Here is a 16,546-nt window from a genome sequence, read left to right on the forward strand (position 1 = left end):
AAAAAACAATTTCTTTAGCCAAATTTGAAGAAATATAACTTTAATGTTTAATAGGTTTACTTTCCTTGGATGATCTCGGTTTTAGGTAATAAAACATTTTCTTTCTGCCTTTCTCTTTCTGTATGGTTATGTCTCAGCAGCAGTTCCAGAACTTCGAGAAACACAGCAAAATTCACCCTAGGAGTTCAGTTCCGCTTGGCTCATCCTTTGAATTCTGTATCATTTTTATAGCTGGGGCACTATAATGCTGGGATCTGCTAGGGCCTATACTTGAAAACAGATCCCGCCTCATTCATTGGCAGTTCCAGGAGAGAATTCCATCAAAGAACTACAAGCTCCCAAAGGTAAGCAAGATAAAACAGATAAACCTGTTATTTGTGTCCACCTACCACCAGCCCTTTCATTTCTCATGCAATGCAGTGAATTCCAGGGAGAAAAGAAAAACCTTCAAGATGAAATAATTTACATGTCTAATTGTAAATTTGAGATGTGGGAGTGTTGTATGGAGGGGGAAGAATTTGAGAAATGTTTTAATTAAGCTCTGTTGGTAACATCTTTTTTGGGGTGGGCACACCAGGTGACACTCAAGGGCCACTCCTGGCTATGCACTTAGAAATTGCTCCTGGATTGGGAGACCATATGGGATGCCGGGGGATCAAACCACGGTCCATCCTAGGCTAGTGCAGGCAAGGCAGATGCCTTATCACTTGTGCCACCACTCTGGCCCCAAAATTTCACATCTTTAACCCCCCCCCAAAAAAAAACACATACATACTCCCAAGCTTAGCTTGTTTTCTAAAGTTTTCTTTTAAGTTAGTTATTTGAAAAGTAATACATATTCTTTGTTTCAGAATTTATAAAATTGAATTATTTTATTTAAACCTCAATGTTGGCAGGAATTGCTTCTGCCTTGTATTTAATTTATAGAATTCTAGTAAAATAGAGCAAAGCAAAAATAACTGCACTTAGAATAATTAACTGATGGAGTCCAAGATATTTTACAATAGATAGGGAGCTTGTCTTGCATGTAGTCGACCTAGCTTTGATTGCTGACACCCAATGTGATTCCTGAGCCAAACAGAAGTGATTCCTGAGTACAGAGATAAGAGTAAGCCTTAAGCACCAGGTGTATGACTCAATATAAACAAACATAATAACTGACTAAATCATGTAGCTTGCAAAGGGTTTTTTTCTTGAAAAGTTCTTTGGTAAAGCACAGATTCAATGTTATAAAATTAGAAGTAGAGACCAAAACAGCTGCTAGCCGTCAGGAGAGATAAAGTCATAAATGTTACTATACATGGACGTACATGGAATCTATTATGCTGAGTGAGATAAGCCAGAGGGAGAGAGATAGACACAGAATAGTCTCACTCATCTATGAGTTTTAAGAAAAATAAAAGACATTTTTGCAATAATTCTCAGAGACAAAAGAGAGGAGGACTAGAAGGTCCAGCTCAAGACATGAAGCTCGCCACAAAGAGTGATGAATGTAGTTAGAGAATAACTACATTGAGAACTATCATAACAATGTGAATGAATGAGGGAGGTAAAAGCCTGTCTAGTGTATAGGTGGGGGTGGGGTGGGGAGGATGGAAACTTGGGACATTGGTGGTGGGAATGTTGCACTGGCGGAGGGGGTGTTCTTTACATGACTGGAACTCAACTACAATCATATTTGTCATCAAGGTGTTAAAATAAAAATATTAAAAAACAAAACAGCTGTTAATTTAAAAAAAATCTCTAGGACAAATGACAGTAAAATACGGTTCTATTTAATAATAATTGAACTTTATATGGAAGTTTTAATTTTTAATAATCTTACTTGAATCATTATGAGACATAGTTAAAAAGTTGTTTATGAAAAGAAAAAGGGGGGGGCGGAGCAGTGGTTCTAGAGGTAAAGTGTCTGCCTTGCAAGCGCTAGCCTAGGATGGACCACGGTTTGATTCCCAGGTGTCCCATCCCATATGGTTCACCCAAGCCAGGAGCAATTGCTGACTGCATAGTCAGGAGTAAGCCCTGAGCATCAATGGGTGTGGCCCAAAAACAAACAAATAAAAAATAAAAATAAAAGTTGTTTATGATTTTCAGTCATACAATGTTCAACACCCAGCTTTACAACTAGTGCACATTTCCTGCTGCCAGATTCCCTACCCCCCATTGTAGACATTTTTCTTTTTCTCTGTCCCTTTTTCCATTAAGACACTGTGTTTGCAATATTGTTACTGAAGGAGCATCATGCATATTCCTTTACCTCCTTTCAATATCCAGTTCTTGTCCAGAGTGATCATTTTTAAATATCATTGTTCTTTATCTTCTCAACTGCACTCCCCCACTCTTTGTGGCAGGCTTTCTATATTTTTAAAATGGTATATCATTATTGTCTGTAAAGTTAAACCTCTGTCAGTGGATATTAATACCATACTATCTTTCTATTATATTCCACAAATGAGTGCTATCATTCTAAATCTCTCTCCCACTAAGTCATTTAACTTCAACATAATTTTCATAGTATCATATCTATCTGTGTATAAGCAAAGTTCATGACTTCATTTTTCCTAAAAGCTACATAATATTTCATTGCATAGATGTATCACAGTTTCTTCATCCACTCATCCCTTTTAGGTCACTTAGATTGTCCCCATATTCTGGCTATAATGAATAGTGCTACAGTGAATGTGGCAGTACGTGGCAGAGGGTAGATGGGAAAGTGGGATCAATGGTGGTTGGATATGTGCACAGGATGTTGGACATTTACTGAAACTCAAACATGAACAACATTGTAATTGTATCTCATGGTGATTCAATTAAAATATTTTTATTAAAAGAGTCCAACATTCTAAAAGACTGAGACCTATACATAAATATAATCTTGTAGGTCTCTTTGTCCATGGTACTTAGTGTACATCGTAGGAGCAGTGCACATTCAGTAAACGAGAGTCCCAGTCCCATAATCTGCTCTATTATTTCCATTCAATATCACTCTGAAAAAGTCACAAGACTTCTTGGTTTTGATTGTAAAAATTGGAAAGTAGGGGTAACAGCAGGGGGAGAGAGGGGAGAAACAGAAATAGAGACTGAGACAGAGAGAGACAAAGAGAGATAGAGAGAGGTAGCATCTGTTCATAAGGTCATAGGTTGGTGGGAATTGTTATGCCAGCACTTAGAGCACTGTAAATACACCAAGTGTGAATTTTCTGCCTCCCTAATGTGAACTGATGGTTGATACCCTTGAATGCTTTTTTTAACACAGTCAGTTCAAAGTGGCTTACCAATCTGGGATCAATTTCTTCATTAAGAACAGCTTCATTCTTTATGAGTGCCACACGTTGTGCAAATCTGCAGGTAGATATAGACTCCTAAGGAAAAAAAAAACGTAAAATGTTATGTCATTGAAAGAAGAATTTGAGTTCATAAACACAAGATGCACACCCCCATATTTCTGTGCATAAAACACAGTGAAGAAAAAATACTTCAAAATTAGAAACTTTCTCAAGTGTTTTTTTTTAAACCAAAATTCTACTTTACTGAATAAAATGATTAATGTCCCAAATGTTTGTAATCCTAACAGGCTATGTGGTAAATGGCATGTATTTTTCAACTACTGATTTTTCCAATGAGAACTACATATACAAATCATAGCCACAGCAGGTTCTATTATCCACAAACATGAAAAACCATAAAATAAATATTTCTAACAGAGCAAAACAGGAGGCACCTTACCATCCACTCAGGCATGGTCCTCGGAGAACCACTCTATCATTTCTGCTTTTTACTTTCTTCTGCCAGAGAAAGCTTAATGCCTAAATTTTAACCTAAATTTCAATGTGTCTATTGGCTCTAAAGCAGCCCACAAAGGCCATTTTTCAGTCTGATCTTCCCAAGTTTCCCAGGGGTTGTGCCCAGAGAAGTAGCTAAGGACATTCTAAAGATGTCTCCTGAGCAGCCTGGTCATCAGCCACAACCCTGAATGGAATAAGGCAAGATAGTTAAACCTTTCTCAGACCTTCCAAAACAGTGGACAAGTCTTCATCAAACAATCCTGTCAATTCTCAAATGGGATCATTATAACTTAAGAAATAAGCTAACACTAGAAAGCCTCCAGAGATGTGACTGTGAGGAGGTTCCCCATCCTGCTGAGAGGATGGCAGCTCATCCAGAACCTTCAATACTACCACACAAAAAGTCATAAAAACTTAGCTTAAGATCTCTAGGAAAGGGCCCGGAGAGATAGCACAGCGGCGTTTGCCTTGCAAGCAGCCGATCCAGGACCAAAGGTGGTTGATTCAAATCCCGGTGTCCCATATGGTCCCCCATGCCTGCCAGGAGCTATTTCTGAGCAGACAGCCAGGAGTAACCCCTGAGCACCACCGGGTGTGACCCAAAAACCAAAAAAAAAAAAAAAAAGATCTCTAGGAAAGAGCAACAACCTACACCAATATTCCTTTTCTCTAAGGAGAGTGTGGCAATCATGGTTGTCATGCAGTTCCCTCCCAAGCTGTCTCTCAGGACACTGGTCATCATGGAGTTCCGATAGGGAATATGTGAGCGGTGTTTTTCCGAAAGAGCAATGATGACCTGTGAGAAATGAACAAAGAAAAATACAATAAAGGCATCCAGTTAGCAGAGAATGCACGTCTCACAAGCATCTGAGCTAAAGTGCAACAAAAACACAAAAAGAAATAAAAATTAAAGGCAGGGTGACATCTACAACTCAGGCTCCTTTGGTACTATAATGGTGATGGTGGAATGCAGTAAAATGAAAGCAATGAGAATTTACTATTGGAATCCTGTCATTTTTTTTTTGGGCAAATGCTGTTATTTGTATGTTATTGGATACACTATCAGTTTGTAACCATTGGAAAATTCATATAAAAACTCTATCCAGATTTTTGAATTTCTACCAGTTGGATCATTGTGCTCTCGCTTCAAAGGAGAAGAGGCATAACATTAAATAAGAATTTAAGAATAAGAAATAATCCCATCCAGATTTTTCAACTTATTAAAACTCTTCATCCTCAGTTCTTAATCTATTAGGCATCAAGACAGACCTCTTACCCCCAATGAACCAGTACCCAGCACCCGAGCAAAGGGACATCCACTCAAACCCACACCTCGTCCCCGGCAGAAAAAGACAACCAACACCCCTACTGACTCATGCTGTGTGGCTCTCCCTACCAACTTATCCTAACATGGACTGTTGCTAGATACCAGACTTAGCCCTAAAAGGACTCCCAATGCAAGAACTTTACACAAGACCCCCCCTCAAATCTTTTACCAATCTCAGGAAGGGCAGGGTGTGTGATGAAAAGGTGCCAGGGAGCCCACACTCACAAGAAAATCTCAAAAGGCAATGGGAAAACCTATACTTCCATCACAAGTATAAGACCTCTTAACACTACCTCTTTATTTTTTATTTCATTTTACTTAAAATCATTTTTCACTATACATATGTGAGCAAATATATATTTTTATTCCTATTTTTATGTTTTTTTTGGGTCTGTGACTTGTTTCTCTGTTCTTTACACCCCCAAATACACCAGCAATATAATGAAGCACCATTTCTTCCTGCAAAGGCACACTAAAAAGGGGAAATCCCACTATATAAACAAGCTCTTATCTACTAGGGATAAGAACTCATACTTATTTACAATACAGGGGAATCTCCCACCTTGAAAATATGTCATGTGGATCCATCTTAGACACCAGAAGATTATACACCAACCATCCAGACTTGAATCCTGAACCCCAGACATAGAACCAACACAGTTCTTCACAACAGCTACAGGAACCAAAGCCCATCTGGGACATCCTGAATACTACTCGATCTCCAACATGTGCCAATTCTAATATTATATCCTGACAATGAGGAAATTGGGAACAAATAGACATAAGAACAGGTTATCCTACCTTACCAACTAAGGATAAAACAAAATCAGATAAAACAAAATCAGATAAAACAAAAACCACATTATGGGCTGTGCAAAAGCCAAGAACATGATCTACAGATGTCCGGCTGATAGAACCATGACCAGGCAGTATGTATTCTGGGACCAACAAGAAAGCCCTAGTCTAGGGTTTGGTCTACGTCCTGCATAACAATCATGACCTCCAATTCCAGAGTCCTGACTGAGGCAATTGCAAGTGAACGGGTCTTCTGGAAACATAACAAAAGATGATATCCCAGACTCCATCTGAGTTTCAGCGCAAGGGCCAAGACCACTAACCACAAAAGACAGGTTAAAATGACATCAAGGAAACAGAACTTCTAAAATCACAAAGAAAGTCTTCATCATAAGTTCCACTCCTTGACCTGTGCACGGACGGAGACCTCTAGATTTAGAGGTTTGTTATCATCCAGATTGGAGCAGAAGTCTTCCATATGGCACAAAAACACCAAGGGGAGAGTAAATGAACGTGAAAGGAGTCTATAGATAATCCCATGACAATATATTCCAAGGGTAGAGAAACCCTGTATCTCTTAGGCCAAGGCGATTCCCATTTCGGATGACCCCGATATTTACTGTGCCTATGCGGGGGAGGGGGGGAGACTAAAAAACACTAAATAATCCTTTTATTATTTTTTATCTAGTTTTTGTCGATTTCTTTGTTTTAGAGTAGATATTGAAGTAGTTGTCCATTTTTTAATTATATATTTACTTTTTCTTTTGTCTTTTCTCTTTTTCCTCTTTGCGCCTTGTCATATTTCCTATCTCAAGACCATGGCAACTATGTGGTGCATATTTTTATTGCTGCAGTGCTCGCTGGATATCTTATTTGATTCCTCATTTTGAACTGTTGTGGTATTTCACCTTCTTCTTTTCCCCTTCATTCCTCAAACCAAGGATGAGAGCCTCTAGAATGACTCTGCGCATAGTTGGTGTAGTCAATTCTTATCCCATTATATTACCTTTCTCTTCCTCAAACAAAACCACATAACTTGAACTTTCTAGTCCTGCCTCCCAATTAGAGGGAGCAGTAATGGAGGCACCAAGACCAAACAGCTATAAGACCACTAAGTAATAAACTAGACAGAAGGGACCATGCATTCTAGCAGCCCCTGGGGGGGAGAGTGGAGGATATGGGAGGCAGGATGGGAGCGGTTGTGGGAGGACAATTTGGTGGTGGGAATTCCCCTGATTCAATGTAAATATGTACCTGGAATATTACTGTGAACGATATGTAAGCCACTATAATTAAAATAAAAATTATATATAAAAAAAGAAGTATGGGATTAGTGGCGAGATTTCCATCATAATGAAATATATTACTCTTGTGAGCACTGTAGTCAAAAATGTACATGAGCATCAGAACTCAAGTGTGAGAGTACAAGAATGCAACAACAACATTAAAGGAGTTGGGCGAGAAAGGAAAGATTAATGGAATAAGTCACTAGCCTGGTTCTGCCAAGTAGATCTGGGAGGATTTAATTAGTACAATGATCTATGTCTGAGTGAACCAGTCCCTCTCCCTAGCTGATTCTATTATTGTGCTTTTGTTGCACACACTGGTGATTCTTGCTCCACTAGACCAAGAATATACCTACATTATGTATTTAGATTAGTTTTTCTTTTTTCCTTGAATGCTTTTGACCCAGATTTTTGTAGTTTCTGTCTAAGTATCTCAGTTTTAGGATATTTTTTAAAATGTTATGTTTTAAAAAACTTTTTCTGAATACCTTGTCAAACATAGCACATCTATCTCCAGGATGTTATTCTATTTTACTTTTAGGACTTATTACACATATATGAAAGTAAAGTCATTAATTTTCTCATCTGCTATCTATCTTACTACTTTCCCTAATGCCCTAGACCTTCTCCACCATGGCTAAGGACTACTGGCATTTTATTCCCTACAGCTCTCTACCCACTGCATAAAACAGTGCTCAGAACCTAGTACATGTGATCAAAACTAACTGTTTCACCTACTTCTCATTAAAGCCCCATTCCCCCTATACTTTCTAGACTCTATTTCAGCTCCTGGTTTTCAGATCTAGCTTCATAAAGCAGGCTGTCCTGTGCAGAATTTGGAGTTGAGCAATGTCCATAAAGAAGAAAATGAGATTTGAAAAACTGTTTGGTGGCAAAATCATCTGAATCTTTTCTGGAAGCTGCAGGGAAATTCCTGGATCCAGAATCAAAGGTCCAAATTGCCATGTGGGGATAACTATTCTTTTGTAGAACAGTTCAGAGGTATGGTTAGATATGTTTCCTAGGGCTATCTGAAGATAAGTCAAGCATTGTTTTCAAACTTTCCTTTAAATACTTTACATTGAATAAACTCAATGCTGTTTTAATTGGATAGAGCTGTTCCAATTTTTAGCTAAGAAATATTGGTTAATATAATAGATGATCAACATGTTTTTGTTCAAATGAATAATGAAAAATGAGTAGATTAAGTTAGTGCGAGAATCACTAGTACAAAGTGAGATTTGGGGAAACTAAATTTCAATCTAATTGGAGAGGAAATGGAGATTATAGTAAGCCCCAAGTTTGAGTAGCAAGATGGTAATAAAGGATGCTGAGCAGATCTACAGACTCTAAGTGTCAAGAGGATAAATGACAAGTTCTGTTTTGAAAGACCCAAATGTCTTAATACCAGACCAGACAGGAGTTGGTTCCACAGATGTACAGAGAAAGTAGTGTTATTATTTAAGAATCATCAAGTGCATTCAGAATGCTCGATGGACTTGAAAGTTCTTTCATTCCCTCATCCTACCCTGATAAGGCAACCATCTTAGTATCTGTCTAATTTGACAGCTCTATTGATAGCTTAGATGAACATACTAAACTCCAGATGATATGAAATAAAATGGTCTCTCAGTTAACTCAGTTTTGCTTGTAATAATATAAAATGAACCCCACTTAAGGGTTCATTTTTAATTTAAACTTAGGAAAAAAATGTTGGCTCATGCAACTGAAATATGAAAGGCTTTAGGTTAGAAATCAACAAGAAGTCAGTGCAACCACCAAGAACTTACTCCCTGACCTCAGAACTGTGGTTACCATAGAGGGAAGAGTCATTGAAACTTGGAATGGATTCAGTGGGCTGTGGTGGAGAATTGTTAGCATTGTTGGTGGGTGTGGTATAGAAACATGTATTAGAAGAAGTTTGAAATTTTACCCAAACATATACTGTCTTGAAAATCATTACCTCAAAAAAAAAAAAAGAACATACCCCCCTCTACTCTGAAACCCCCATTCAGCCACAAACCTGCAAATAGGGAACTCCTTCCTAAAGTACTGCATCCTTCATATCTGGCCCAAGGCCAGAAATTATCCTGGTATCATTTTCTTCGATAATCTAAAGCTAGGTGAGTGTCCTGTAGAACAAGGCTCATCCTTAAATCCAGCATAACCACATGCATTCAAGTTTGGGGATCCAGTTCTTCTTTACTGTAACTTTGTGTCCTGCCCTTAGACCAGGGATTGCCTGTCTATCTTTTAAACCAAAAATACTAAGCTGACATAGAGTTAGTGTGTAAACATTACTACATATCTCACTCACTTATATTGGGGGCAGATGAGATGTGGCATTCCTATTCCTCAGACAGTATACAGCTTTAAATCTCAGTTAACTTAACTAAGTAATTAGTAACAATTCCCTGGGCATAGTCAAATAACACTGTATGGTAAGGAAAGTAACCTGAACAGCAGATAAATTATTAGTAGCTATCTGTGATTAACAATTCAACAAATCAGTTCACTGATAACAAGGAATGTAAACCTCCACCACTATCACCCCCAGAATTCTAAGACCAATGGAAAAACTGAAAACTCAGCTGCAGTCACAGTAGGGACAGAAACACAGGAAGTCATCAATCCAATAAAATCCTTAATAAGGACCTAAAATTAATAATCACTACATTAACAATAGAAATTAAGCAATCACTTGCCAGTGAAATTGAGCAATCACTAGACAACGAATTCAACCAACTCAAAAAAAATTTTTTTCAGACGATAGAATAATTCATACAAATGCAATTAAAGTAGCTAAAACACACAGTTACAAGACATAGCAGTAGATTCTCACAGTTGGGGGGGCACATAGACAAACTTGAAGATGAAATACAAGCCAGAATTTATAAAGTAGTTGAAACAAAAATAACAATAGAAGAATGGAAAGTGTAAGGTTATTAGTGAACAAAAACAACAATAATAATCTAAGAATTTTAGGAACACCAGAAGGTGAATAAAAAGTGAAAGGGTGCTGAGAGTTTCCCCTCTCTGAGACTACATTTTTTGGTTATTGTCATTTTGATTACTCTGTGCCTTTCTAATGATCTGATTAATATTCTTTTGCCTTTTGAATTTATACAGCTGCCTGTCTCCAGAGAGAAGTGAACTCTGTGTGTGTTACTCCCCTCCCCCAACTTCCTGTTTTGCTCACCGCAAGAGGAGGACCTGCCCACATCCCCCAACTTCCTTTTTTACTTACCTTGAGAGGCAGACCTATGGACATCTGGGAGGGGTCTATGGTTGCCAAGGAAGGGATTGCCTTAGGGGCAGTGGGAGGATGGGGAGCAGATTCTGCGGGATTATTGAGAGAGGTTTTACAAAGAGAGGTGTCTAGCAGAAGTGAGTTGAGATGTAAGGGCAGCTAAAAAGAGCCTACTTAAAAGGTTAAATGCTTAGGAGTCATACATGGTGGCTAGGGCCTCAATAAAGTTTATGTCTCCTGAAACCTGACTGCCTGTGGTTCATTTACTCTCTGCCACCTTAAGACCCACAGGCTGGAGGGGTTGCAGGCATGTACCCTGGGTCAGCAGAGAAAGGCCTCACCATCTATCTCAACATCATCCACCTCCATCCAGGAATCAATAATTGCTGTTTTTCTACATGTGTTTTGTGTGTGTGTGTGTGTGTGTGTGTGTGTGTGTTTCAGCCACACCTGGTGGTGTTCAGATATTACTCCTGGCTCTGCATTCAGGAATGCTTCTGATGTTGCTCAAAGAACACATCAGATGCCAAGGATAAAACTCAGGAAGACCACATACAAGGCAAATGCTCTACCCACTGTACTACTGTTCCAGTCTGAGAGAGAAACTTCTTAAATCAACAGGAGAGAAGAAAAACTTTAAGTATAAGGAAATAATATAAGAATCACAATAGATCGTCCATATGAAATGGCACAGGCAATAAAAGAGTGAAATAATATAACCAAATTACTAAATTAAAGAACTTTCAACCTAAAGTCCACTACTCTGCAAAGATCTCACTTAGATGGGAGAGAGGGACGAATAAAAACATTCTTAGATATATAACAACTGGAGACATTTGACGACCAAACTGGACCTTCATGAACTCCTGAAAGGTCTCTGATATAAACTAAATAGATGACTGACAACATAGCCCTTTAGTCCATAGTCATTTCTTGTGTAGGATTGTTGTTTCCACATTCAGGGGATATTATTGATCTAACTCTCCCATAAAAAGACAATGGATTAAACTCTACAATCAAAAGGCACAGAGGGGTGAGATCAACCAGGAAACAAAATCCCTCCATTTTCTACTTACAAGAAATATCTAAAATCACACGATAGACATAGGATCAGAGAAAATGGATAGAAAGCAAGTATACAAGCCAATGGAAGAAAAAACTGGAGAAGTAGAAGGAAGGAGGAGGAGAAGAGGAGAAAAAAGTATTAGGAGAAAAATAAAGAGAATGAAGAAGGAAGAGGAGGAGAAAGAGGAAGACAAATAAGATGAAATAAAAAAAGGAGGAGTAGAAGAAGGAAGGAGTAGGGGTAGGAGGAGGAAGAAGAAGTGGAGGAGGAGGAGGAAGAGGTGGAGGAAATTCTATCATATACTAAGATCCTTAGAGTTCATTCATATCTTCAGACTAACCTGAAAATGGTCAGTGTTTGGGAAATAGACAGAGATATATTATCTTTTAAGAGGTTTATATGCCTTTTTTCTTTATGGTATGGAGCCTAAAAATCTGAAAGGAATAGAAACAGGTTGTGGCTATAAAACTGTTTCCATGTGGGATTTAATGTATAAATTTAATAACATGCTTCTGAAAGAAATCTTTAACACGGAGTGGAAGTCCACATAAATAAATATGCTCAAGAACCTCAGGATTACATCTGAAGAGGTTTTATTTTAAAGAGTACAGAATTACATGGAAAAATTGCACTCTGAAAACGAACAAGGGTTTGAAGTAGTGGCAACTGTCACTGACACCATTAGTGTTTTTTCTTGCACAGAACTCAGTGGAAACCGAGTAGAAATTTAAACTTAAAAAGAGTTCTATATCCTTTCAGGTCTTGACATCAGAAAGGATAAGAGGCAAACTGTTGACTTTGGTAGCGGGAAATGCACATGGTTATGTTTGTTATGCGTTGTATGACTGTAACTCAATCATGAACAACTTTATCTGTAAAAAAAAAAAAACAACTTATAGTATGAACAGTCTTGTCACCATGGTGTTAAAATAAAAAAAAAAAAAAAAAGAATTCTGTGTCCTTTAGGATACAGTGGAAGATGACCCTGACTTATTTCTAAAGAGGTAGGAAGCAACAACTTTCTATTCCAAGTGGTTTCTTACTTTATGTTTGGCCTGACAAAGAACAAGGGTGATACTAGGAGCATTTATTGTAGATTATAATTGGAAGAAATATGTATGTCCCTTTCTTTTGTCCTCCAGGGATTCAAATTCTAGGACTGTGCTGTACCCTATTATTGTGGCTTAAAATGTTTTTGAGGAATCCTTTTGGAAAAAGTACTGCATATACAGATAGAATTCCAAAACTAACAATTCCCTGGCAAACAAAATTATTTACTTATGAGAACAATTTGTTACATTCAACTCAAAAAAGCTTTAGCCTGAGAACAGGTATAAGGCCTTGGAATTACAGCCCAGAGGCAGTTATGATTTCAAATTATTTTTTTATAATCAAAATGGGCCAATTAATGTGAAATGGTCTGCCCTGATCTCAATTGCATAGTTGACATGGTAAAATTGAAACAAAGAAAATATACTTAATTACTGACCCATGACTGCCAATTATGGCATCTATCTTTCTGTACTGAAGAATTTTCTTATAGTCTTTGTTTTTTTGTGGCTAAATCTGATAACTATTTTTCCTTTTTTTTTTCGAGGGGGGGGAGGGTCACACCTGGCAGCGCTCAGAGGTTACTCCTGGCTCTATGCTCAGAAATTGCTCCTGGCATGCTTAGGGAACCATATGGATGCCGGGATTCAAACCACTGACCTGCTACATGCAAGACAAATGCCTTACCTCCATGTTATCTCTCCGGCTCCTGCTAACTATTTTTTAATCACATATAAATCCCAAGTTCCTACATGTAGTACTCATTGGGTACTCAGTCTACTCAATCACAATATATTGAATACATAATTAAATAACTAAGCTCTGTTATATATCCAGTCTCTTTAACAACATAGAAAAGTATACCATATAAAGAAATTTTATAATAGAAACTCTCAAGTTCTTTTTTCTCATTATCAATATCTACCAACTCTTGATTAATTTCATTCCTATGATCTCTTTATCTTCCTTCTTGTATCTCCTTTGAAAAAAATCACCATTTTTTCCCCCTTTTGCCCTACCTCTTTCTAGCAATTACATATCCTTATATTCACATCTGCTTACTGGTTATTCAAGTCCTTTTTTCTCTCATGCTAATATTCACCCCATTACTAATTTTTGTAAACTACATGAGGCAGTTGAATGTCAGTGTTCATAGTAAACAAATGAATTTATGTACTGGATAAATATGAAGCAGACAGATTACATTTATAGAATCAAAGGATCAAGTCACACAGGTTAAAAGGTCACTGTGATTCTGTTTATGACTGAAACCCAACTATGAACATGCTTTTAATCATGGTGCTTAAGTATATATATATATATATATATATATATATATATATATATATATATACAAAGGAAAAAAAGGTCACTGTGAGCCTGTGTAAACTGATTCTCTAGGGAAGAAGCTAAGTGCTGACAGACTTCCTGTTCCTGCTGCTCTCACCCCCTTCAATGCCTGACTTCACACCTACCTACTTTATAGGTTGCCACCTACTATCAGCCCAGAGAGAACCTTCATTAACTTGTACCTTCCAGTCTAAGTCTGACCCTCCACTAACCACAGGTTCTACTTACTACCCCTTAGATTTTCTGTGAAAAACAATCACCTAGATTACAGTCAGGAAGTAGTTAAATAAAGTATGCAGGCTATGAGCTGGGAGATCACTGGAGCAAGAACTGCTTTTATTTATTTAACCTTCTTATCTGGCGCACAGTTCAGTCCTCTCTTAGCATATTATTGGTATATATATGTATATATATACATACGTATATATATTTTTTGTTGTTGTTGTTGAGGAAAGAAACTTGGTGTATAGAAAATCAAAGGGTACATCACCAACAAGACTATGCACACAAGGTTTATGTTACAAGAATTTTGAAGATAATAATGGGGAGAGGAATAGTTTTAACTATAAGCAGAAATTTGCAGGGGTTGTGAAGAATGAAGGAAAAGGAAAGATTTAGGGCCAGAACATTTCTCTTGAATGATTATAATTGCAGTGGAAATTCTGATTCAGCTGATGAATATGGTTTTGTAAGAATAGATGCATATAATGGGAAATTAAAATAGGCAGTGCTACTATCTGAAACATGTAGGTATGCTTCTTTGAAATAAAAACACTTTTAATATAGTTCATTATGTTTTCATATTATTTTTATAAGTACTATTAAATGAAAGCTCTATTAAATTGAAGTAGTGTGGGATAATTAAACAGAAAAGAGCTCGGGACTGTGGCCTCTTGTCAGAAACATAAAAATAATCCTAATGCACCCAGATCTTCATCCCTGGACACTGCCTTACAAGGAATAATTTGATCAGGGCCTAATGGAATGTGCCTTGGTCAGGGAGCCCCCTTAGGCTTTTCTTAATTTGTTTTTCAGCCAATTCGACCATTAGAAAGCATTTAACATTAAGACAACATCAGTCTCAGGCGATTCAGATGTTAAATCTGCTTTTTTCACCTCTCCCCACAGCAATCTGTTAGCCTCCAGCATTCATTAACAAATCTTTGTGTCTCTCCAATATGCACATGTCTTTTCCACTCCAGTTTTGATCATGTTATTTTTTTTTTCTATTTTTGAATATGGAAGTAGTTGCCACCTTTAAAATTCTGCTCACAGCATTTACACTAGAAGAGATGAAAGGAACTTGGGAAATCATTTAATTCAATCCACTTATTTTAAAAATGAGAATTTTTCCTGGAAGACTTTATTTAGCTAAATTCGATGAATTTTCCTCTACCTTTGGAGTCAAATTCAGAAATTAAAAATAGAGAACATATGGGGTATATTGTAATAACTTTGGGACAGACATAGGAAGGGGAAGCTAAGCAAAGGGAAGCATTGTAGGATAGGACAGAGAAGGGACCACTACTACAATGGTAGTTGGAAAAGATCACTCTGGACAAGAACTGGGTGCTGAAAGGAGATAAGGTGATAGGCATGATACTCTTCATGAACAATATTGCAAACAAAGGTATCTAAACAAAATAAGGGAGAAAGAGAAAAAGAGAGAGAAGAAAAAGTTCTTCAATAGAAGACAGGATAGGGGAGAGGGAAGATGGGGAGCAGGAGGGAAACAGGACATCAGTCGCTGGAAATGTGCACTAGTGAAGGGACTTATACATTTTATGACTGAAATTCAATCACTAACAACTTTTCAACCATGTATTTCATGGTAATTCAGTTAAATAATTATAATATATATTATAATTCTTTATATTTATAATTCTATATATATAAACAATAAAAGACCCCTGCCATTAAAAAGAATATCAATCAAATACTTTGACCTCTAAGTTTGTACATTAAAAGTCTAAGTTGGGGTCAGCAAGGTGGCGCTAGAGGTAAAGTGTCTGCCTTGCAAGCACTAGCCAATGAAGGACCACGGTTCGATCCCCCGCCATCCCATATGGTCCCTTGCCAAGCCAGGGGCAGTTTCTGAGTGCTTAGCCAGGAGTAACCCCTGAGCATCAAATGGGTGTGGCCCGAAAAACCAAACAACAACAACAACAACAACAACAAAACCCCAAAAGTCTAAGTGGGCTATTTATAATTTTAATTATACCCTCAAATTTTCTAATTAAAAATGTATAGTAAATCTAATCCCGCCTCCCAATTAGAGCTGGAAATAAAGCAGGTACCAAGACCAAACAGGGGTAGGAAAAGCTAGGCATAGAGGGGACCACTTATTCTGGCAGCCCCGGGGATGAGGGAGGAGGATATGGGAGGTAGGACGGGAACGGAGATGGAGGGAGGACAATTCAGTGATGGGAATTCCCCTGATCTTATGTTAATATGTAGCTAAAATATTATTGTCAATGATATGTAAGCCACTATGATTAAAATAAAAATTATATTTAAAAATGTATAGTGAAAAAATCATGGTCTTTGAAGTCAAGAAATTTAACAATCAAATCCTGCTCTAACCACTAGTCACAATCATATAAAGTAATATCTGATATATGTTATGAAAAAATAACT

General features: G+C 37.5%; 1 protein-coding gene across 1 annotated transcript in view; it reads right to left on the reverse strand.

Annotated features, from left to right (window-relative positions):
* Positions 1 to 16,546, reverse strand: part of KIF6 (kinesin family member 6) — a 601,782-nt gene that overhangs the window by 345,650 nt on the left and 239,586 nt on the right. Inside the window, exons 8-9 of the mRNA XM_049764755.1 lie at positions 4,438 to 4,581; positions 3,276 to 3,362 (exon numbers count right to left, since the gene is read on the reverse strand). Coding sequence (XP_049620712.1) covers positions 3,276 to 3,362; positions 4,438 to 4,581 — 231 coding nt within the window. The remainder of the gene's footprint in view (positions 1 to 3,275; positions 3,363 to 4,437; positions 4,582 to 16,546) is intronic.

Source organism: Suncus etruscus, chromosome 18, assembly GCF_024139225.1.
Source record: "Suncus etruscus isolate mSunEtr1 chromosome 18, mSunEtr1.pri.cur, whole genome shotgun sequence".
In the NCBI taxonomy this organism is placed as follows: Eukaryota; Metazoa; Chordata; class Mammalia; order Eulipotyphla; family Soricidae; genus Suncus; species Suncus etruscus.